Raw genomic sequence first — 21262 nt, forward strand, 5'->3', positions numbered from 1 at the left:
TAGAAACATTTCCTCCCCTTGCTGACAAAATGGGTTCTGCTTCCTAGGCATTTGCTTGCCTTTCCCCAAACCCCGCCCCACCTTCCAAACCCAACAAATAATTTCTGGTGCCAATTGCTTTTTGCTTAGAGTGAAATAATTTACTCTGTGCTTCGTTCAAACTCATTTTCAGCTTTGTGGAAACAAGTAGCTAGCCGGGAAGCGCAAAGCATAGACTTCAAAGATCCTGTAATCTGGATCTTTGATTGGGATCTCACGGTCCCAAATTGGTGTTTTTCATTATTTCCTATCCCTTCAATGTGACAGATTTGGTTTGGGGCGCTTTTGATATCTAAATTAATCTCTCTCGCTATTAGATTGGCTCTTTGATATTTCCCGTTTAAGTTAGTCTCTAAGTTGATTAGCTTGCTTTTCCTACGGGTCCGCTTCCTCTTTCCCACTGTCTCAGAGGTTCTCCTTTCTCTCTTCCTTACATCTTTTTCAGACTCTTACTTATGAGGGGGTATTTAAATTTCAACCCGGAACTCGGGATCTCGCGCCTTGAATGACGGGAGTCGTAGTTTCTGTGACTGCCCGGTAACCGCCTTTCAGGCGGATGCCAGCCCTCAGCGAAACCCCACAAACCCCAGAATGCACTCGGGTGGGCCCGCCCCCCGTGCGCAGGCGCCCTGGAGCCGCAGGATTTGAATCGGCGGCGTTGTTATTGACGCCATATTGGGGCCGGCGGCGGGTGGCTGAGTTGCTCTGTGAAGAAGGAGAGGGTCGAGTGCATTGCCTGGCGCCCTGCGGCCGCAGCCACCTCCCAGCTTCCACGCTCGCTCGCTTCTGTCCGCACCGGCGTGTTGGAGATCGCGTTTGGGTCGCGCCCCTGGCCGGGTCCACTTCGGAAGGGAAGCCGGTGTCCGCGCAGGAGCCTCGGCGCGCTCAGCCCGAGCGCACGGCGGGGGCGGCCCGGCTTCTCGGGAACGGCCCCGAGCCCGCGGCGCGACCCTCGCGCCTCGCCCACCTGCCCTGTCGCGGCTCCGCTCTCCCGGGCCCCCCACCCACCGGGCACACCGGAGGCCCGCTTGGCCCCGTCCTTCCCGGCCCCGCCCGAGCCGGGCCTCGGCTGCCCGCCGCCATGGCGTGCGGAGCCACTCTGAAAAGGACTCTGGATTTCGACCCTCTGCTGAGCCCGGCGTCCCCGAAGCGGAGGCGGTGCGCGCCTTTGTCGGCACCGGCGTCGGCTACCGCCTCCCCTGCGGCCGCCACCGCCGCCGCCGCTGCCTCGGCCGCGGCCGCCTCCCCGCAGAAGTATCTCCGGATGGAGCCTTCTCCCTTCGGCGACGTCTCCTCTCGCCTCACCACAGGTGGGCCCCGGCCCCGGGGCTGCCGGGGTGGGCTGCGGCTGGGCGCTTGGGTGCGGACACAAAGGGAAGGGCCCGAACCAAGGTGGGGGCGGTGTCGGCAGGTTGGGTGGTTTCGGGCCGTGTTGGTCGGCATTATGGGGTAGCTCATTGTGAGGAAGATCAATTGGGGGCAGGATGACTGGAATTGTTTCCTTATGTAGAGACCCAGCGGAAATGATCAGAGAGGGTGATATTATTTATAAGTCTTTCGAGAGAAGGGTCACATTTCACCCGAATCTCCCGGTCTCTTGGGCTGAATCGATTGGTTGCAGCTATTAACTCACTGACTGAGAGTGGTTTGAGGCGAGAAGGCAGCCCCTCCTCCATTTTAGACTTGGCTGATTTTAGTATAGAAGGGGTGGGGCCTGGAGGGGGATGGATGTCACTGGGGCGAGTTGTAGGCCTGTCATTAATCACCCACAAGAACGCCACTTTGGCTGAGTCAAGACCTGTTTCCCTAGCAGGGTCAACAACAAAGCAAATGTTCTTCCCGAGTACTGTAATGTGATCTTGCTATGCGTCTGGTCCTTAAGAAATCTTGAACTTTTAATGAAAACGAACTTGTACTTCAAATTGGGACTGACTAATTTATTTGTAAATGCTTTTAGATATCCCAACGAAAAACACCCTAGCCACGAGAGTAACGAATAAATCGAGATTCCAGTGGACTTCAGACTTGAAGTCTTGAAACATTCTGAAAGTGACTGCTGGGTGTACCTTTGGTTGCTTTTGTACATTACATGGAATCCCTTTACCCCTCTGCACTTTGAAATCTTTGTATGCCCAGTCTTAGGGCAGACTTTTGTGGACTTGAAATGTAAATCTATTTCCTCTGTGTGTGAACGAAAAGGTTTGTGAGTTAGTGCCAGAGAGAGGAGTTAGTGAGTAGAGAGTGTGTGTGCCCCCTTGGTGCTATCATCCTTAAAGCTTTGATTAGCTTCATTAATTTTTTTTCTCAGTAACTCGTTTTAAAAACATGGAAACTATGTAGTTCTTTATTTGGTAACTTCCATAGGCAATTGACTGTACCAAGTGGGTCTTAATGTCACATTTTAAATATCCATACCCAAATCCATGGTGAGACCTCAGTTACCTATTCTTGCTGTTAAACATTTGTTGTAACTTAGGGCTTTTAAGAGTTATAGTCAGTTTTCATAGGAATGCCAAGAATTTTATTTAATGATACATAAACCATCTTCTCCCCTTCTATATGTATAAAGGCATTCATGATTGATTTGTTTAGGTCAGCAGTACTCAGCATGTGGGTTGAGACCCCAATAGGGTTGGCATGTCAGATATTTACATAATGATTCACAACAGTAGCAAAATTACAGTTATGAAGTATCAACGAAATAATTTTATGGTTGTGTCATAACATGAGGAACTGCACTAAAAGGTTGCAGCACTGGGAAGGTTAAGAACCACTGGCTTAGACATTACTGAAAAAAGTGAGGGATGAAGTCTATGGGTAGACATTCTTAATTGTCTTTAATGAAACGTTATCTTTGAGCATTGAAATGGTGCCCTAACTACTAATGAGGCCATTTCAAAATAGCTGTAACCAGCAATAAATTTCATTGGAGGTAGTGCTAGGTTTGTGAGTTACAATATCCTTATGCAATTAAAATAATCGTGAACATATAAAACAGCAGGGAGCTATCACAACTTCCTTTACTTAAAGGGAACTTTTTCAGAAACAATAATGATTCTTGGAATTTGACATGCCCTTGATGTATTTGAACAGTCATTGATATCTTTGGCTCCTTGTTATCTCAAATTTCAATTAGGTGGAATACAATAGTAAAATGACCAGAATTATTGCTAGTCTTTAAGCCCACTAATACAATTTGATCACATCTTGAAACCTAAAGTCAAATCCTAATTGATGTTTATAGAGTTTGCTAAATAGTAAGTGGGTATTCCAATTAATAATATTAGTGTACAGGATTGACTTCTTGAATAATAAGGGAAGAATGCTGAAGTTTGCTAAAATGTACATATTTACTGTAATTTTTAATGGCACCTGAAAATATATGGTTGAACAACTTTAGGTTAAAACTAAAGAACTGAAAGTTTATACAAAGAATGTACCAAATGCAGTTTGTTTTGTCATTGTTCTCTTTTAGAAAAGATACCTCATGGTTACTTCTGATGGTGTTGAAGCTTTAATGTGGCTTTTTAGTAGCTTCAGGAACTTGGGCCCTAAAATAACCTGACTGTTATTTTAGACATTCCAAGAATGTGATTCCAAATTTTGATTTGATGACTACTCTTACTTAAGTCAATATATTTCAAACTTGCTACTTAATACTAGAGAAAAGGACTAGAAGGGATCTTGCTTGTTTTCTTATCCTCAAGACTTAAACTGTTATTATGTTAATTAACAGTGGCTTCTGTTGCCCCTTTTTATACATTATATCCAAACATGACTTTTGGTATACTTGAGTTACTGATTCAGAACTGTGCTTTAGGTAGGCTTGACAAACTATGGTCCTGTGTTTGTACAGTCTGGGAGATAAGGATTTCTTTTTAAACATTTAAAAATGGTTGAAAAAGAGTAAAAATGGTTATTTCATGACATTGAAAAATCAAAGGAATTCAGATGTCAATGCCATGAAAAAGAGTTGATACAGTTGTGCCTGCCCTCCTTCTTTAAAGTTTAAAGTCCACTACATGTTATCTTGTTAAAGTTGTGGAGAGAATATTTTGCTTCATATTTATTGTCTGATCTTTTACATGACCCCCCCCCCCCAAGTTTGAGCACTCTGGTCTAGTATTATAATTCAGGGATGCTTAAAATACTTAGTGCGTAAAAGGATAGTGGATGGTGAGGATGGGTGGGTTGAGAGAGAGTTTAAAATGGTCTCATCATGTAGTCCTGGCTAGACTGGAACTCTGTTCTGCCTGCCTCAGTCTCCCAAGTGCCAGGATTAAAGGGTGGGTGCTGCCTTGCCTTGCCCTGCCCTGCCTTATCTAAGATTTTAAGGATGTATTTTTTTCCCCCAAGTATTTTGAGCATTTAAAGCATAAATACAGTAAGTGTATTTTGGTCAAAAACCTAATTCTTCCCAGATCCATTCCAGCCAATCCCTTTCCCTGTTTCCCATTTCATGTCCCCCTCCAACCTATCAAGTCCCAGTTTGTGTTGCTAATATAAACTCATGAATTTGGGGGTCATCCATTGGAGTATGGCTGATTAGTAAGAACGTAAAGAAAATGGACTCTCCATCAACCCAGCTAAGGGCAGAGTCTTGGGTATAAATGTTGACAGGTTTGATCTTATGCAGGTCTTGGACTTGTGACGACTATTGCTGTATATCAGTCTTGTCATGTCAAAAAGACAGTTTGATTCTGGAATTCCCTGACATCTGGGCAACCTGAGTTCTTTTTTAATGTCTATATTATTGTGTAACCAAAAGATTGTTTGGCATTCCTAAGAAAGGAGTTTTTGTTTGTTTTTGTTATTGTTGTTTTTTGAGACAGTGTTTCTCTGTGTAGCAGCTCAGGCTGGCTTTGAACTCACAGATCTGTCTGCCTCTGCTCTCACCCCTCCCGCATTGAAAGTGTGTACCACCACAGCCTCATGAAATGAATTGTTTTAATAAAACCAAAGTATTATGCAACATTGTAAGAAACTGTCAGTCAGATCTAACACAGTGTTTTTATAATTATACTATGAATCAATGGTCTGGTGAATGGCTTTCTATGGATGTTGACTTCTTTGTGAGTTGGCTAGGTAGCATTAATGTGTACATTGTAGCTTGGTACCATTGCTGTAGTTTTATTTTAGGAACTGAGTTGGACAAAGAGTTAAATTCCATTCTAGGAACTCATTGTATTTGTTGGAAACTTTCCATTAAAAAAATGGAAACTACAGCTTGTGAATGGAGAATAGATTGTTCACTAGACATTGATACATGCCTCCAAATGGAGACACCAGCTGGCTTAAAGGAAATATAAATGGTTCTAGGCAAACAAATGAGATGTCTGTTGGAGAAGGCAGTGTGTCACTTCAGATGTCATTTTATTGAGCCAGAAGTGTCTTTTAATATTTGGGGTTATTTAGACAGCTGTTAAGTTACTTCCAGTTTCTCAGTGGGATTAGCAAATAAATGCTTTTAATAGTGGTCTTTGTATAATGGATTATAAACCTGATCTTTAGGAGTGTGTAGCCCCAGTTGTTTCATATTCCTAAAAATTATGCATTTAAAAATCCTATTGTGTTGGCATTGGCATGTTGGCTAAGTGGTAGAGTGTAGCAAGAATCTCCCCAAGTAAGTCTTATGTTTAGGACTATTAAAGAACTACAGTACAAGGCATTTGTATTCATTTTAGACCCTCTCCCCTTAAGGTAGGAGAAAAAAAAAGTGAAGCCTAACTTTTGAGTTCAGAAACATATAGGCTAACCATGTAGGGATGCTACTAGCTACCAGAGTTGCCACAGAGTCAGTCTTCGCTTTTGAATTACTTTGTTCTTTTGTTACTTAGGTATGTTTTCCCTACTGTTAAGATAGGCCAGGAAAACAGGGGTAGGTAGCAACATGCTTGAAAGGTTGAAAATAAGAGATTGAGGGCTAGCAAGATGGTTCAGCCAGTAAAAGTGTTTCTGCCAAGCCTGAAGGAGGGCCCCTGTATTTAATCACTGGGACATACATGGTGGAAAGAAAAGAACTAAAAGTTGTCCTTTGGCCTTCATGTGCATTTACATGAAAAATCAAAGTGTAAAGAAAATCGATTAAGTGTAAGTGTCTAGTTTTAGCTATGTTTTACTATCTGAAAAGAAACATTAAAAATACAAAATGATAGTAAGAGTACTTTGGAGAGTTGTTGCTGAAACTAGATATATAAGGGTACTGGAGATGGTTATTTTCAAGTAGCTGTAACTGAATTAATCAGAATTTTTGATTCTTATAGTCCCAGTGTTTAAACAGTGCCCCCATACTATTGACCTTAATACTGTCTAGTACTGTTAACCCACAGAATTTTCTCTGTGCATATGAGAAAATTTGATAAATTATTTGCCTTGGATAAGATTATCAACTTTAAAAAAGTAAAGAGAAGGGAAACACTTCATCTTTGAACAGGTCTGGCATCTGCAGATGACTGCTCTGTATGTTGATTCTAGAACTCAGTTTATCTCAGTGTATCTCAACTCTTATCTGAGAGATTCATAAATAGTCTTGTAGCAATGACCCTGAATTTTTAGGGCTAGCATGGGTCACATGAAACAGATACCAACTTTGAAAATTGCTTCAAAGTTATTAGTACCCTCTTGGTTAATGTCTTTACACAAAGCTTTAAAATGTTGAATTTATTTGTTGAGTTCTTCAGTTGCCATTTCCCAGGTTTCTTAGAAGTACTGCAGTTGGGAAACAATAGAATTGTAGTTTTCTATGTAATTCTGTATCAGTTTTTCTTTTTAGACTGTTGTGTGACCCTGTAGTTAAAATATTTTATGAGCAAAGTGTAATTCAGTTGAGTTGTAACTACTGCAGTGAAAGTTTTAAATGATATTTCTGGGTACTTTTTTTTAAAGTTTATTTTATACGTATGAGTGTTTATGAACATGCATCCCACACGTGCAGTGCCCCCAAGTTAGAAGAGGTGTCAAACCCCCCTAGAACTGGGGTTAGGGATGGTTGTGAGCCATAATGTAGGTGCTGGGAATGGAACCTCAGTCCTCTGCAAGAGCCATTTCTCCAGCACCAAGATTAACGTTTCCTCATATTCCTCCTGGGTGATAAGTGTGGACTGTTAGCATTACAATATTTTTAAAAGTCTCCTTCACCATTATCGAAGATTTACTCACTTTAATGAAATTATATATATATATATATTCACTGACTTTTTAGTATTCATATTTGTTGCTACATTAACAATGCCTCAAGAAAAAAAAAAGAATGAAGATAGATTAGGTATGAGCTTAGGAGAGCTGTTTTCTTTTTTGCTGTTTATTCTTTCATCCTTTATTTATTTATGGAAACATAATCCATTTGCTTGTTTGTTTAGAAAGGGTCTTTACATAGCTCTGACTGTCCTGGAACATGCCACAGTGCCCAACTTTTTTTTTTTTATAATGAGATGGTGCTGAATGTTGTGGCACTCAGGAAGCTGAGGCAGGAGGATAAGTTGAATAGTTTGAGGCTGGTTTGGGATGCATGTTGAGACTCTGCTTCAAAAATAGAGAGTACTGTGAGCAATGTTAAACTGCCTAAGCCATTGTATAAAATACAGTAGAATTTTCCAAGTATTATTGTCCCTAATCCTAAGAGACTACCCAGTGCTGAAATATAGTTACCTGGAAGAAACCTCTCTAAATGATAAAATTGGCAGTACAGATAATAGTTGCTGTGCCAAGACAGGGTTGGCTGTACCAGCTCTTCAGTGGCTTAGTGGGAAATAATACATTATTGGAGACTGGCATTGTGACATGCAGCAATGCTTATCTCCTGGTTTATAGAGTAATCCCTTACTTAAAACAACACAATACTCCCTTGAACATAGGGAGGAGTCAGTTTAGAGACTCATGAGCCATCTCTTATGTGAATTTCTGGTCAAAGCATGAGATTTCTTACAATTTGTTTTGCATATAGTCAGTGGTCTTGTTTCAAGGTAGAAGGAATTATATTTCATTTTAGATATCAGTATGTGCTGTTTTGGCATTCTGATTTTAAACATTAGCTTTCTTTATTGTGATTTATTTAGGTGTTTTGTGGCACTTGTAGAATTTTGGCTTGGTATAACGATAAGCAAGAAGAGTGGTAGATTTTAACCTGTGGGCCTCAGGCTCAAATCTGTTTTGACTGTGACATTTCAGAAGGAAGACATTGAAACAGAAGTCATTTATACATTTGAATATGATGGTAGTACCTGCCTCTAAGGGTTAGTGGACTGAAAAGCATTTCCACTTTAGTGCTAGCAATAGGACAGAGCTGAATGGGACTTTTAAAATTTGTCTAGCAATCATGCCTTTCAGTAAATAATCTTGACTTCCTATAGAAAAAAAAGAGGTCAGAGTGTGGCAGTTTCTTTAGTTTTCTAGTACTAACACTACCAAGTTTGTCCCAGGCTCAGATTTATAAGTCTCCTTGTGGATGAAATGAGTTAATAAAAGTCAAGGAAGAATTCTCCTCCAAAGGAACCTTGTCCTCCTTACCACCCCTACCCACAGACCTTTCAAACGGATCTTTGCTGTGACTTTGTTGTTTTCAGGTCTTGAGTTAAAATAATTGTTTTCTTGTAGGTCTTGCACCAAAAGTAATTTGGAATAGCTTTTAGATACCTGTTTCCATGCTTAATTGTCTTTTGACACTTTTTTTTTCTGTATTCATCTAGCATTAAATATAGGATTTTGGGGGGAGGGGCGGGACAGGGTTTCTCTTTGAAACAGCCTTGGCTGTCCTGGGTAGACCAGACTGGCCAAGAACTCAAGAGATCTGCCTGCCTCTGGCACTTGAGTGCTGGGAATAAAGGTGTGGACCACCACTGCCTGGCAAATGTAGGATATATCTTTAGTTCTAATTTCAGCCCTGGCCACCTCACTTAATAGCTCCCTAAGGAGTCCCATGACTTCAGTTTCTACTTAGAGATGACTCAATAATTTGTATCTTTAATCCAGACCATTTCTCTTGATTCTAGCTATGGGGAGGGACTTGGACCCTTTATTGTTAGATCATCCCCATAGTTACCCTACTAATAGAAGCCAGGATTTTTGTGAAATCTCCTTATATTTTTTTCCCCTAAGTGTGTGGGTGTGGTAAATATGTTTGTATGATTGTATGCCTCTTAGTTGAGGTTCAAGATTGACATCTGGAGTCTGCCTCAATTACTCTACGTCACTAGAAGTCCAATGTGCTATCCATTGTGCCATAGAACCACATGCCTCAATCACTCTTAACCTTAGTTACTGAGGCAGGCTCTCTCAGTTGAATCCAGAGCGAGCCATTTTGTTCCTGTGTTGTCTTCACCTTCTGAGGTGGAATTACAAGAGGGCCACTACATTGTCACCCCATCTCTCACTCCTAGCTCAATATCTATTAGCTTTTAAAGTTCATGGATTAATCTTTACATTTCGATCAGATATATTTTCTTGTGGAGAGTTAGTCTTAACTCTTATTTATAGTAGTCACTATAGAAAAAGGTATTTGTTTACTTACTGTCAGCCATATGATTATCTTAGGAGAGATCAAAGAGACAGTTTTTCAGATGTTGGCCACACATTCATATTTGTTTTTTTTTTTTTTTTTTTTTTTTTTAAAGAAAACGCAGGTCTGGAGAGATCCTTCAGCAGTTAAGAGTGCTTATTGCTCTTGCAGAGAACTTGAATTCTGTTCCCAGCACCCATGGTATTCAGCTCACAACTGCCTGTAATTCCAGGTCCAGGGTCATCTCTGGCCTCTGGGCACCCACACATGTTCACAGACAGACACACATAAACATGTTTTTTGAAAAACAATAAAAGAAGGTACTAGAGTCAAATTGGATGTTATTTAGTGTGAAACATCACTTAGCAAATGTTGGCACCATTTTTCTTTGTAGCTTATTTGGGAGGAAAAGAGTGCCCGATCACGTGAATAGGAAATGGATTTGTATTTCAACTTTAATTATGCTATCCTCAAAAAATCTACTCTGTCTTGGCAAGCCAAGTTAGATTCTAAGTTTACAGTAGATAACATTTCTGTCTAAGAGGCATTCATTCATTTATCATCTGTACTAGGAAGAAAAGCTGTAACCACTGCAAGGGCAAATTCTGTTATTCCACTGGTAGTACAAAGCCAATGATAACGAGATATTTCAGCAGCTTATTACAAAACCCTTTTAGTAACTATAAATTATTTTGCTTTTATGACTGTGGTGAATTGGAATGTGAGCTGGGTCCCCTGCTTCTAGATTAGGTGGAACCATGTGTTCTTTGTAGTACACACATTTTCCCTCTTTTGGGTTTTGATTGTTCAATTTCCCCTTTCTCTCCCCTACTTAATACTGTTGCTGTTTTTGCTTTGCTTTAAAATTTAAGATTACCCCACAGTTTTGTAATGTGTGAGCTATTTGAGAAGATACTTACAATAGAGGCACACAACAAAGCAGTCGGATTAACACATCCCTTTTGGTGTCATGTGAATGAGAATTTAGTAGCAAGAGAATCCACCTGCTAATTGAGGTTTTTTTGGGTTCTGAATCCCATTGTGCAGTTAATTAGTTAACAGGGTTTCATTACATAGCACTGGATGGTGGGAACTCACTTACTATGTAGATCAGCCAGGCTGGTCTCACATGTTCTTCTTAATGGAGAAATTAAGAACTGTTTTAATTTCTAAATTGATGATTTTGAAAAATAACTGCTTTACAAAGATGGGTCTCTATATCAGTACCAATTTGTGTGTATTTGAACTTACAGCAACATGGTACTACTTGTGAAATGCAGAATTGTATATTTGAAAGTTTCTTAATGTTCAGACATAATGGCTACTGCAGATTTACTGTACTTGTGAACAGATTTTATAATCAGCTGTGTTCTTTTCTATAAATCATAATTTTTTCAAGATTCCTTTGTTTAGTCATTCTTCATCTAGATGTATGTTCACTTTAAATGGCAAATTGGCTGGTGAGATGGCTAAATGTGTAAGGGCACTTGCTGCCATGTGGAAGGAAAGAGTGTCTTCCCAAATTGTCCTCAGACCCCAACATGTGTGGTGGTGTACATGGATGTGGGTACATACACACAAATGTTTTCTTTTTAAAGAAAGAAATGGTATAGAACACATTAAAGATAAACATAGCTATATGGAAGCAAATTTTATTATTACAGGGTTATTTACCAAATTTTAGAATGAAAATACCTAGAGTTAGAATTTGCTGGTGTTTTCACTTTTTTTTTTTTTTTTTTTTTTTTTTTGTAGTAAAAGAGTAATACAGGCTTTATAAAGTTTATAAAGAGAGGCACAAACCACTGGGATACAGCTAGTCTGGAATATTTGCTCTAAAGGACTCTGGCAAATGAAGCTTTGGCTTTTTATTTTGATGTATTTTGTGTTGGCAATACAATGTTGATATTTTACATGTTCTTGGATAAAATACTTAACTGCCTTCAGAATAAGTAGATAAGTATTTTACTGATACATAGAAGGACTTTAGTACACCATTATTACTTTATAGGTGCAGTAGGAGCTTAAGTCAGATATCTGAATAGAAGTAATGTACATGTTAAACTAATGTGGGAAATTTTGAGGAGGCTTTGAAACTGTTTTAGTTCTAGAAGTAAATCGAACCAGGTTAATGGTTTGTAATTTGTGCTGCCTGGATATTGTCTAAGTAAAGTTAGGTCATTGATTCTATAACACTGATCATGTGCTGCCAGTTTTAGAGCCTTTGTTTAAATGAAATCTAGACTGGATTTCATTTGAGTTTCTTTTTCTTTTTTTCTTGTTGGTTACAGTGGAATTGACAGCATTTAAAATATTTAGAGAGGGAAAGGCTGGAGCAATGGCTTGGTGGTTAAGAGCACCTGCAGGGGACCTGGGTTCTATTCCCAGCATGCACAACTGTCTTTAACACCAGTTGCAAGAAATCAAATGCCCTCTTCTGGTCTTTACTGGCACTGCATGCATATGGTGTAGTTAAGCATATGTAGGCAAAAGACTCAATGATCTTTTTTTTTTTTTTTTAATTCTGAATAATTCCTTAGGCAAAGAAAAGAGACTACTGAAGATTAAAAATTAAATGCAACTGTATCAAATATTAAGTCTTGAATATAGAAGTTAATGCTTCACTTGGTGCATCTTTTGCTTTATTTAGGATGAATAGAACTAAAGGGTCATTGAGAAAGTGTGGAGGTGGGTGACAATGGGAGTAAAAACCTCAGGGAGGCACTTTCTGATTGGATCAAATGTACCTATTTGCAGTTAGAAATCTTGGTATAGTGGGTCATATTGGCTCAGGAATGATTAGCTGGATGTAATTTTTATTGTTTCAGTGGCTATGTTCAAGATAATGCATGGTAGTACAGTGGTTCTTATTAAAAAGACTCCATCTTGTACCATATCACTTCTTATGGGCCTTTCTCCCCAAGATTCAAAATTCTTTGTTGCTAATGCTGACAAAGTTTCAGGTTTCATTGTGCTTCCTATTAATTAATGACTGACAATTTTATGCATGATGAAATTCCATGTATTTTGTCATTTTAGATCTGTGGTCACTTCACTGGCACAAGCTTGAATGTACATAGTCTTCCCTTCTAATTATTGGAAATGCCTGTTAATTTAAAGATAGATAGATAGATAGATAGATAGATAGATAGATAGATAGATAGATAGATAGATAGATATGAGCTCTGAGTTTTCTCTGAGTAAAATGTGTTTTAGACTACCTGACCACTGTTTCGAGTAAAATGCTAAATTGCAGGTGGTATGTATATTCTTCTCCTCCTCTTCTTTCTTCCTTTCTTCCTTCCTTCCTTCCTTTCTTTCTTTTTAAGATTTCATTTTATGGGGGCTGGAGAAATGGCCTAGTGGTTAAGAACACTTGCTGTTCTTCCAGGGGACCTGGGTTCAGCTACTAGCACCCATATGGCAGCTCACAATTACCTGCACTGCCATTTCTAGAACTGACACTCTCACACAGACATACATGCAGGCAAAATACCAATGCACATAAAAGTAAAGTAAAAATAATAGATGATTTAAAAATATTTTATATTCTATGTATATGTGGGGGGGGGGTTGCCACATATATGTGCCTGAAAAGACCAGAAGAGGGTTGGATATACTGCTTCTGAAAAAGTTCCTGTTAACTGGGCTCAAAGAAATTGTTGGGTGGTGGGCACTTGTCATTTGAAAGGAATGTTTCATACACACACACCATATATATGCGTGAAAAGTTTGATCTTTCCAAATTTTTACTTTTTTCCCTTTTAGAACAAATTCTGTACAACATAAAACAGGAGTATAAGCGTATGCAGAAGAGAAGACATTTAGAAGCTAGTTTTCAGCAGACGGACCCAGGTTGTAGTTCTGAGTCACAGCCACATGCATTTCTCATCAGTGGACCAGCATCACCAGGTAATAAGAAACTTTAATGAGTGAAAGAAATGTGATGTGAGAAAAGAAGGGGAAAGCATACTGCTTTTCTCCAAGATTAACAAAATTATGCTATTTATAGTATTAAAAATAATCAGCACCTGGATCCCCACCAACCAACAGGCACTTTTATTTAGTAACCCTAAAACGGACACTGTGTTAAGTATAAATTGTAACTTCCATTTAAAATCACCACCGGTGCTTTACTGTATGCTTTAAAAACACCCAATTTTATTTATTTTTATACTTTCATCTGCATGTGTGTACTTATACCACTTGTATGCCTGGTGCTCACAGAGGGCAGAAGAGGGTGTCAGAACTCTGAAACTAGAGTTCCAGAAGATAATGAAATGAGGTCTCTTGTCAAGTAGGGGCTGGGACCCAAAACCTGGGTCCTCTGCAGAAAAATAGATACCTGTAACTATGGAGCTCTTTCCAGTCTCACCATATGCTTTGTTAAATAATAGTGTCTCTGAACACTGCCATTTTAAAATTATTGACCTGTCAGTTATATTAAAAAAAAAATCATTTATATACAGATACCTTGCTCAGCCAAGACACAGGGTGTGGGGGTGGGGAGTTGTCTTGGTCCTGTCTCAACAAGATGATGGGACAGGCTTACACTTCCTAGGAGAGGCTTTAACTCTCTCAGAGGAGGAGGAGCAGATGGGAGGTGGGGGGGGCACAAGTTGGGGAGCAGGAGGAGAGGAGGGAGGGGGAACTGGGATTGTAATATAAAATAAAATTTTAAAAATGACTTAAATTCTTTTGATAGCTTTATACAAATGTCTGTTCATGTACTCTCGGACATTTGTTACAGTGGGCATCAGTTTTTTGTTTAGGTGTGTATAGGAAAGGGCTGACTTGAGTGAAGGGGATGCTGAAGTTACTTGTCTAAAAAAGAGCCATATTATCTTTGGTAATACACTGTTAAAATAGCTTTTATTTCAGTAAATAACACTTGCTTTCCTTCTTTAGTAGAGGTTAAGAAAACCTGGCAGAATTCAAAGCAAAACACAACACACACACACACACACACACCCCAAAAAAAACCAAAGATGTAATCAAATAAAATTTGATAGGGAAATTGTTCAACACTAAATAGTAGAATGTTGCCAATGGGGATCTATAGAATCACCAGGAGGGTGATTCTTATTAAAATTATAATGATCTTAACTTCTACTATCAGTTTTAATTCTTAGAATTAACAAGGCTTGGGATTTCAAATTAAGGCAAGCTAGCATTAATATTTGTGATGAGAGACAGGTCTCGGAAGTCTCACTAACTAAGATGAGTCAGTGCAGGTAGATGAAGAAGGCACCTCAGAGCAAGACGAGGAAACAACTGTTAATACAGGCGAGTGCTTGCATGTGTATGTAGTACTTCACAGCAGGGATAGCTGTCATAATTGTGAGTTACCAGAAAGATCACTAAAGAGTGGTTTTAGGAGATCAAAGTACTTCTAATGATTTTAAAGAGGATGAGTATCTGGGTAAATCTTTCTTTATGGTGTATCTCATTATTAGATATTATCAGTGACTCTTACATTAATAATCTTTCAGAACCATAAAATATAGATGGTTAATGAAAAACTGTAAGGGAAAAAAGTACACACTTCAAAAGATAATCATGATCAGAGCTCTCTTTTAAGAGGTCACAAAAATGAACATTTCTGAATCTTTGTTCTTGAGTCAACTTGTGCAGATATTCGCTTTTAATACATATTTGTGCTCACTGTCTTAACAGTTAGTATAAAAGAATTTTTCTTGTTACAAAAACATGGAAGGAACATTTCTTGCTAATTTGTTGACAAACACTGGTGTTGTGGCTGCTTTTGGATACAATTGCTTTAGTTTGATAACTTTGTGGTTCTGTTGCAGTTTTGAGTGTTTTATCTTATTAAATTAATGAAGAGGATTATGGCCACTATTCAAAACTTAGAATCAGTTGTATTTTTAAACTAAGTGTCTACATTCCAGAATTTTCCTTATAGCAAGCAACTCTTTTTTTTAAGGGTAATCTCTATTTTTTCTTTTTCGACATGATTCTTTTTAAATAGGAAACTAAAGGGTTTGGAAAGTGAGGAATATTGAAATGGTATAATCTGGTTGTGAGGCTTTACTGTATAACTTTAAAATATAAGCAATTAACAATAAAATAAGTGTATCTTTTTAATGTTACTCTAACACTAAAGTGAAGCTTTAAACCAGAGTTACATTTATTTTATAGCAAAATTTGTAAATTAGCCAATGAATGTTTTACACAGTGGGATGGAGAGTGAAAGTTTTGTAATGGGCTCCATTGTTGCAATGATTCTGATTTGAGATTTTCTCCATTCATCTTTAGGCTTTTCCTCTGGATACATATCTTTTTCCAGAGTCATGGGCTGATAGAATTATTAGTTGAACCTGTTTATCATGAAGAATAAAATTTAAATGGCTTGGGACAGTTCTAAATGAAATTTTCATTCAGGAGGTATTGTTATGGTTCTAAATCAGGTGCTGTTTTATTCATGTTATACATAGGGACTTCATCTGCAACATCCTCACCATTAAAAAAAGAACAGCCCTTATTTACTCTAAGGCAGGTTGGGATGATCTGTGAACGTTTGTTGAAAGAACGAGAAGAGAAAGTTCGAGAAGAATATGAGGAAATACTGAACACAAAACTTGCAGGTAATAAATTTATTTTAGAGAATCTCAGTGTTTTAGTCACTGTTGTATTACTGGGAAGAGACATAATGCCCAGGGCAACTCTTATGAAAGAAGCATCTCATTGGGGCTTGCTTATTTTAGATAGTCCATATGGTAGCTTGCAGAGGTGTTGGAGGAGCAATAACTTGAGAGCTACATCCTGATTCTTCAGGAGAGAGAGAGGACCCAGCTCTGGTTTGGGCTTATGAAATCTCAAAGCTCCATAGCAGGCTTTCTTTTGGGTCACCAGTCAGGTCCCTGTTATGAGCAGGCTTTCCCCTCCAGCCTGGTCCCAGAGCCGTGCCAGCACCAAATAACACAGAGACACTGTATTAGATACAAAGCTGTTGGCCTGTTATTAGTGTTTATTATTGGCTGGATCTGTCTTAAAATATTAACCCATTTCTATTAACCTAACTATTTCCACATGGTCTTTATCTTACCAGAGAGAGGGCCTGGAGTTCTACCCTGTTGGGTCCTACATCTTGAATCTCCTCCCAACTTCTTCCTCTCTCCTCTTAGTCTCCTAGTCCCACCTATCTTGCTTTCCTATTGGACAACAGTGCTTTATTCATTAACCAATACAAGAAACATATTTACAGAATGATATCTCCCATCAGCTCCCAAAGACATAACACAGAGACTTATTAGTTATGAATGCACAGCTTTATCTTATGGTAGTCCCACTAGCTCATTCATGTAACTTAACCTGTTTCTCTTCCTCTACGTTTTTGTCTCGGGCTTTTCACTTTTCATGCTGTATGTCCTACTCCATGACTGGCAGACAGCTGCCTGACTGGCTGTTCTCCTTCATTCTCTTCTCTCTCCTCCTGAGCCTAGATTCCTCCTCCTACTTATTGTCTTGCCCTCCAGCCCCTCCCATCTCTCTACTGCCTAGCTATTGGCCATTCAGCTTTTTATTAGACCAATCAGGTGCATTGGGCTGGCAAGATAAAACAACATATCTTTATATAATAAATGCTGCATAAACAAATGTAACACACCTTTGCCTAGTTAAATAAATATTACACATCAAAAAAGCCCACCCCCAGTGATGTACTTCTAATTCTTTGAGAGTTCCACTTCTTGGTGACTCATCATTCAAATATATCAACCTATCGGGTCTATCTTTTTTGGGTTTTTTTGACACAGGGTTTCTCTGTGTAGCTTTGAAGGCTGTCCTGGAACTCTCTCTGTAGACCAGGCTGGCCTCAAACTCACAGAGATCCGACTGCCTCTGGGAGTGCTGGGATTAAAGGCATGTGCCACCAACGCCCAGTTTATCGGGTCCATTCTTATTCAGATGGCCACACCAAGAAATCCATTGTAAAAAGTGGTTTATTCCCACCTTAGTTTATACTGGTGAAATTATTTTTTCTATTTATTGGTACAGTGTTGTCTATGAACCAGAGCATTTCAGTAAAAAAAGGGAAATCAACTTTCCTAAGTCAAAATTCACTTTATTGGCCCCAGGGAAGGAAGAACAAATTAGTCATGTAGATCAGCTAGAGTATTAGCGAATTCAGTTGTTTTTCTGTTGTATTCTGTGGGAAACTCATTTGAGCTGTTGACAGGTACTACCAAGTTTATGGAAAGGATAAAGGTGTTAGAGTGCTTTCATGTGGCTTTATATTTTCAGATACATTATAAGAGATTTTGTAAGTTGTAATTGACACATACCTTTATTTGTAGAACAATATGATGCATTTGTGAAGTTTACCCATGATCAGATAATGCGGCGATATGGAGAACAGCCTGCTAGTTGTAAGTATTTGACCTTTGAACTATAAACTGAAGTGATCATATTTTCATATTTAAAGAGTTGATTTAAAATGTAGAGAAAAGGTAGGCTTAAAACAAGTAAAATGCTGTAACCCTTGGTTACTTAAAAATCTAGGGTTGATGTTAGGAATGCATTATCTTGTATGTTTTAATTTTGTCTCGTTCTTTGCACTAATATTCCTTTTCTCCTCCAGATGTTTCATGAATCACCTTTTTGCATTTGTGGGCTGCCTTGTTCCTTGTTGAGTTGTTGCAGGAGGTCCCAACTATGACAGCAACAATGCCAGTACCCATCTGTGAATACAGGCTATTTCAAGCTTTCGTCAGTGGCAACCACTCTTAGGCAGCAGCAATTGGTTTTGGAAATTTCCGTGATGTCATTACCACCTGGATGTGGACCTTGCTACTTGTATTAATACCAGTGGCCTCGTTTTGCTGTATCATTACAATTTGGCTTCTTTATATTAATGTTTGAAAGGGATTAAAGTTGGCATTCTAGAACATGCCCTTCGCTGGTTATGTAAATAAAACTGTAGAATGACACGTCAGATGAAGTTAGTGTGATTTTAATTGTGCACTACAACCAAGCTGTAACCAGTTATTAATAATTTAGAATGTAATCCCAGGACAATTAAGCAGTTAGTCTACAGTACTTCTGTGAAATAGTGGAGGAGGAGGGCATTTCTGTATTTCAGGACTTTTCTTGGGGTTTCAGAATGGGTTTATATGATTTCCTTTATTATTATTTTTTTGGTAGTTTTATTTATTCTATCAGCCTTTTTAACAAATGTTTATTGCTGCACCCACCCCCCCTCCCCCAGTGTATCATTGTTTTACTGCCCTTGTAGCACTGGAGTTTAGTTGGAAAAATAAAACATTTACTTCTATTCTGCTTGTTTTCAAATTGTACACATGGGTAGTATTTGAATAAAGTAGTGTTTTAAACATAAAGTATTTTCAATAAAGTTAGATTTAAGTTCTGATTCAGAATTATAGGACAGCATGTCACATAGCAAGAACAGCTGTAGAATTTTTAGCTTTGGTTTCAGTTTTAATGTTTTTGATGTGATACGCAAAAGCATGATTGTTCTAGTTGACATAAAATACCCCAGCCAAAAGCAGTTTAGGGGAGAAAGTGTATTTTAGCTCACCATTCTAGGTTACAGTCCATCTCAGAGAAGTCAAACAGCAGGAAAATATATCCACTGCTAAGAGCAGAGTAATGAATGCACAGTGCTCGGTTAGCTTTCTCTCCCACATTTTAAGGGATGGCGCTGACTTTCACGTTGGCTTTTCCTACTCAGTTAAGACAATTCAGTTTCCCACAGGTATGCCCACAGATCTAGATAAGCCTTATTGAGACTTAAGAAATCCTAAGTAGTCTTGACAAAATCAGTATGATAGGGGCTAAAGAGAGGCTCAGCAGTTATGAGTACTTGTTGCGCTTGGATAGGACCCAGGTTTGGTTTGGAGCACCCACACAGCAGCTCACCAACTGGTGCCTCTTGGGTACTCAGAAGTCTCAGGATACACAAGGCGCACACACATACATAAAACATTAAGTACTTTGAAAACACTAACATCACATGAATGAATAAATGTAACACACTTTCCCATGAATGGTTTCCAGATGTAGTGTTCTTACAAAGTAATGAACAAGCTTAAAGTGCTAGCCATACATTTGTAATCTTGGTGGTGGGGAAGGATAGGCAAGAGGGCTATAAGTTCAAGGCCAGCCTGGTCAATGATAGGAATTCACTGCCACCCCCAAATAAAACAGTACTGCTCAGCGAATTCTATTTCATTTTAAAAAAAGATTTTATTTGTATATATGTATAAGTGTAGGTGCCTGAGGCCAGAAGACAGCCAGTTGTTGAACTGCCTGTGTGAAGGCTGAAAACCAAACTCTTGTAGCTCTCTACAAGAGCAGCAAGTATTCTTAACTACTGAGCTATTTCTCTGGCCCTTTCTGAATTTTAATAGCATACTTCCAGTCATTAGACTAGTCTTAAGCATACTATCCCATTTGTAATACATTCACTGGAAAACAGGATTTTGTCTTATTAATAGTTGTATCCCATGAACTCATTTAAAAGCAAGCAGTCAAAGTGCTGTATGGCGTTCACAAGTATCCCAGGCAGTTCACAAATCTATTAGTATATGAGAAACACAAGTTTAAACATAGTGGCTGGTTATAAAGTGAACAAATCTCCCATTAGTAGAGACTGAGTCTCAACACTATTTTGCCACTTTGGGATAAATTTGCGTTCTAGAGTGTTGACCTTATTAGGTGTTAGTTACTTTACCTTCCACACTGCTAGGAAAACATTCATAGATGTTGAGAGAATAGTAATTACTTTTTCCTTCAAGTATAAACTTCTCTAAATTGTTTTCAAGAGGTTGTATTTTTAATGCCAAATTGTGTGTGCTTCTCTCTAACCTCGGTGCTGCAATCCATCTGAAGCCTACCTCCTAACCCCTCCACCCCAGGGTTTATTCATTAAAGATTTGTTGGTGGCACATGCCTTTAGGGAGGCAGAGGCAGGTAGATCTCTGCGAGTACGAGTCCAGCCTGGTCTACAGAGGTAGTTCCAGGACTGGCTCCAAAGCAATACAGAGAAACCCTGTCTGGGGGGGGGGGGAGTTAAAAGATGCTGCCTTTTTGGAAAGATGAAGCCTGTTAACTTTCAGCAGTTCTTTGTGCTACCCATTAACATGACCTATCCTTTTGAAGTTACAAACTAGAAGGCAGGTGTTTCCTTTGTGTTATAGAGGCCAGAAACAGGGTGGTGGATCTCTTGGAGCTGGAGTTACATGTAGTTTTGAACAGGTTGATGTGGAACAGCAAGTGTTTTAGATAAACCTTTTGTGTAAGAATGTAAGGTGGTACTGTGGTTTCCATGTTATAAAGTAATAGCATATGACTTTTCCCCAGTTGCTGTTCAGTTTGGATAACTGGTTAAGTCATCTGGTAAGTTTATCTTAATAATCCATTACTAACAAAGTTAGCTAGGATTTCTATCTTGATAAGTCCAATCAATGAATCACTTTGAGATTGAAATTCATTTATTTAGCTTCTAAGATACTTGCCTAACTTCATTGACTGCTCTTACATTATTAACTTTGACGGTTTAACTGAATTTTCAACTCTGAATACGCATAAAGCTCAAAAGGAGTTTGAGCTCCTTGCCCCTGTTCAATACTGATTGTGGTGATATGATGTCTGTTATAACAAGATTTGTAACTTCATGGTATGACATTTCACTTAAATGTCTTAACAGGACATCCCATACTTTAATATCCAAAGGCAAACTTTTTTTTTTTT

At 38.9% G+C, this 21262-nt stretch overlaps 1 protein-coding gene across 1 annotated transcript; it reads left to right on the forward strand.

Moving 5' to 3' along the window:
- The first annotated feature begins 587 nt into the window (after nucleotides 1-587).
- Nucleotides 588-18824, forward strand: Akirin2 (akirin 2). The gene is made up of 5 exons (XM_051187502.1): nucleotides 588-1349; nucleotides 13301-13444; nucleotides 15988-16137; nucleotides 17848-17919; nucleotides 18132-18824. The coding sequence occupies exons 1-5, from the start codon at nucleotides 596-598 to the stop codon at nucleotides 18140-18142; spliced, it is 1131 nt and encodes a 376-aa protein (XP_051043459.1). The 5' UTR covers nucleotides 588-595; the 3' UTR covers nucleotides 18143-18824.
- Nucleotides 18825-21262: the final 2438 nt, after the last annotated feature.

Source organism: Phodopus roborovskii, unplaced genomic scaffold (genome assembly GCF_943737965.1).
Source record: "Phodopus roborovskii unplaced genomic scaffold, PHOROB, whole genome shotgun sequence".
Lineage (NCBI taxonomy): Eukaryota > Metazoa > Chordata > Mammalia > Rodentia > Cricetidae > Phodopus > Phodopus roborovskii.

Bases quoted from the DNA above. Each gene is read 5' to 3' on its own strand.
- Akirin2 (XM_051187502.1), top strand. From the start codon at position 596: ATGCCAGCCCTCAGCGAAACCCCACAAACCCCAGAATGCACTCGGGTG. The intron at 1,350-13,300 runs GTGGGCCCCGGC...TTTCCCTTTTAG, and splicing joins CTCCTCTCGCCTCACCACAG to AACAAATTCTGTACAACATA. The intron at 13,445-15,987 runs GTAATAAGAAAC...TGTTATACATAG, and splicing joins CAGTGGACCAGCATCACCAG to GGACTTCATCTGCAACATCC.